The sequence below is a fragment of the Trypanosoma cruzi genome, genomic scaffold, assembly GCF_000209065.1.
Source record: "Trypanosoma cruzi strain CL Brener 1047053517051 genomic scaffold, whole genome shotgun sequence".
Taxonomy (NCBI): Eukaryota; Euglenozoa; class Kinetoplastea; order Trypanosomatida; family Trypanosomatidae; genus Trypanosoma; species Trypanosoma cruzi.
Genome location: NW_001849392.1, coordinates 50846 through 52371, shown reverse-complemented (window position 1 = coordinate 52371; position 1526 = coordinate 50846). Strand labels below are relative to the sequence as shown.

General features: G+C 46.3%; 1 protein-coding gene across 1 annotated transcript, besides 4 other annotated features; it reads right to left on the bottom strand.

The window, feature by feature from the left end:
• Positions 1-1526: a sequence feature (heterozygous, Esmeraldo-like haplotype).
• Positions 219-259: a sequence feature (T-rich).
• Positions 300-350: a sequence feature (A-rich).
• Positions 581-642: a sequence feature (A-rich).
• On the bottom strand, positions 724-1526 carry Tc00.1047053413977.10 (hypothetical protein, conserved; the record flags this gene model as incomplete). The annotated part of the gene is made up of 1 exon (XM_797269.1): positions 724-1526. A coding segment is annotated over one exon (803 nt), but the record flags the coding sequence as incomplete, so codon positions are not given.

Here is a 1526-nt window from a genome sequence, read left to right as displayed (position 1 = left end):
TTAAAAGACTTCAGCTTGTGACGGTTAATCCTGTTAAGAATACAAGAGAAACAGGCAGAAAAGGGAAAGGGAAGGGGGGAGGGAAAAAAAAAAAAAGTGTGAGTCGCCGTATGCCCCCCCGTCAAAAGGAAAAAAAAAAAAAAAGGAAGAAGACACGTTGCAGGCCACACGACAACAACAACAAAAAAAACATGCTGATAATTTTTTTTTTTAAGGCCAAACAGAGAGAGAAAGAGAGAAGAAGAAAAAAAAAAAAAAATGACGCACAACACACATCCCATCATGCATGCATTTATTCCTTTCTTTTTTTTTTTTTATTTGTTTTTTTATTTCTCTTTTCCTTTTTTTTTCCCCCCCCCCCCCTTTTTTTGTTGTTTAACAAAACGATACAAAATTTAAAAAAAAATTTGGTACCGCCTCGCTTCCTTAAGGGCAATGTGAAAAAACAGTTCCAATTTTTTTTCTTTTTTTCCCCCCCCCCAAATACGGCGCATCAAATCGGGAGTTATAAATTCCTACTGTGAGCCTGTGCAATGCATGCGTGGGGGTTTCTGCTGGTGAAATGTACGTGAGAAGGCAATTCATTTATTTCCTTTTCTTTTTCCCTCTTTTCATTCTGTTTCCTCTCCGCCCTTTCTTTTCATGCACGCATGCAACACAAATATATTCATTTTCTCCCTTTTTTTTTTCTTTCTTTTCTGTCTCCTCCCTTCCTTAACGGCCTCAGTAGGCAGAGACGGCTGTCATGGTGTGCGCCATCAGCTCCTCCATTCCCTCCTCCAGCGCCTCGGCAAGCTTGTTGCCGTACTCCCACAACTCGTCCGTGAGGGAGGCCACGTCGATACGCTCTGCCTGCTGCGGTAAAGGAACAATCCACTCGTACTCCAGCCGCTCGCCCTCGTCGCCGGCCCTTGTGATGATGAGGGGCGTGCGCTTCGTTTCAACGAGCTGCAAAGTGGCGCCTGTCGCCGTGCGCATGGCCCACTTTCGAATGACACGCTCACAGCAGTACACGACATCACCCAACTCTGGTGAGAGCACCGACTGAACGGATTCTCGTGTGCTGCGAAGGATATCCGCCTCCAAGTAGGCATCCGACACACGCTTCTTGATTGGGTGCCGCGCTCGCACAGTATACCGCAGGTCGGGCATTTTGCTACGAACGTAGTGCGAGACCAAAAATCGATCCCACGGCTTATTCAGCATGGTGCACTTCAGCTGTCCGTTTAACTCACAATCAAAAAACTCATTCATACGCCGAATGTTCACTTTGTAGCTCGTTGTAGGCTCCTGCACAAGTGTCATACCGAGCTTGGCGGCAAGACCTTCCATGGCCGCTACATTGGATTCACTGGCAATGGCAAACCACGCATATGGATGTTGCGCGTACAGATGCTTTTGAAGCGTCCAAAGCGGCATGACATTGCGGTTTTGTTTTGCCACCTGACGGTAATAAAGCACCTTTCCAGCACCAATGTTTAATTCTCCTGGCATGTTCATATTCCAAATGTTCATTAGGCACCACT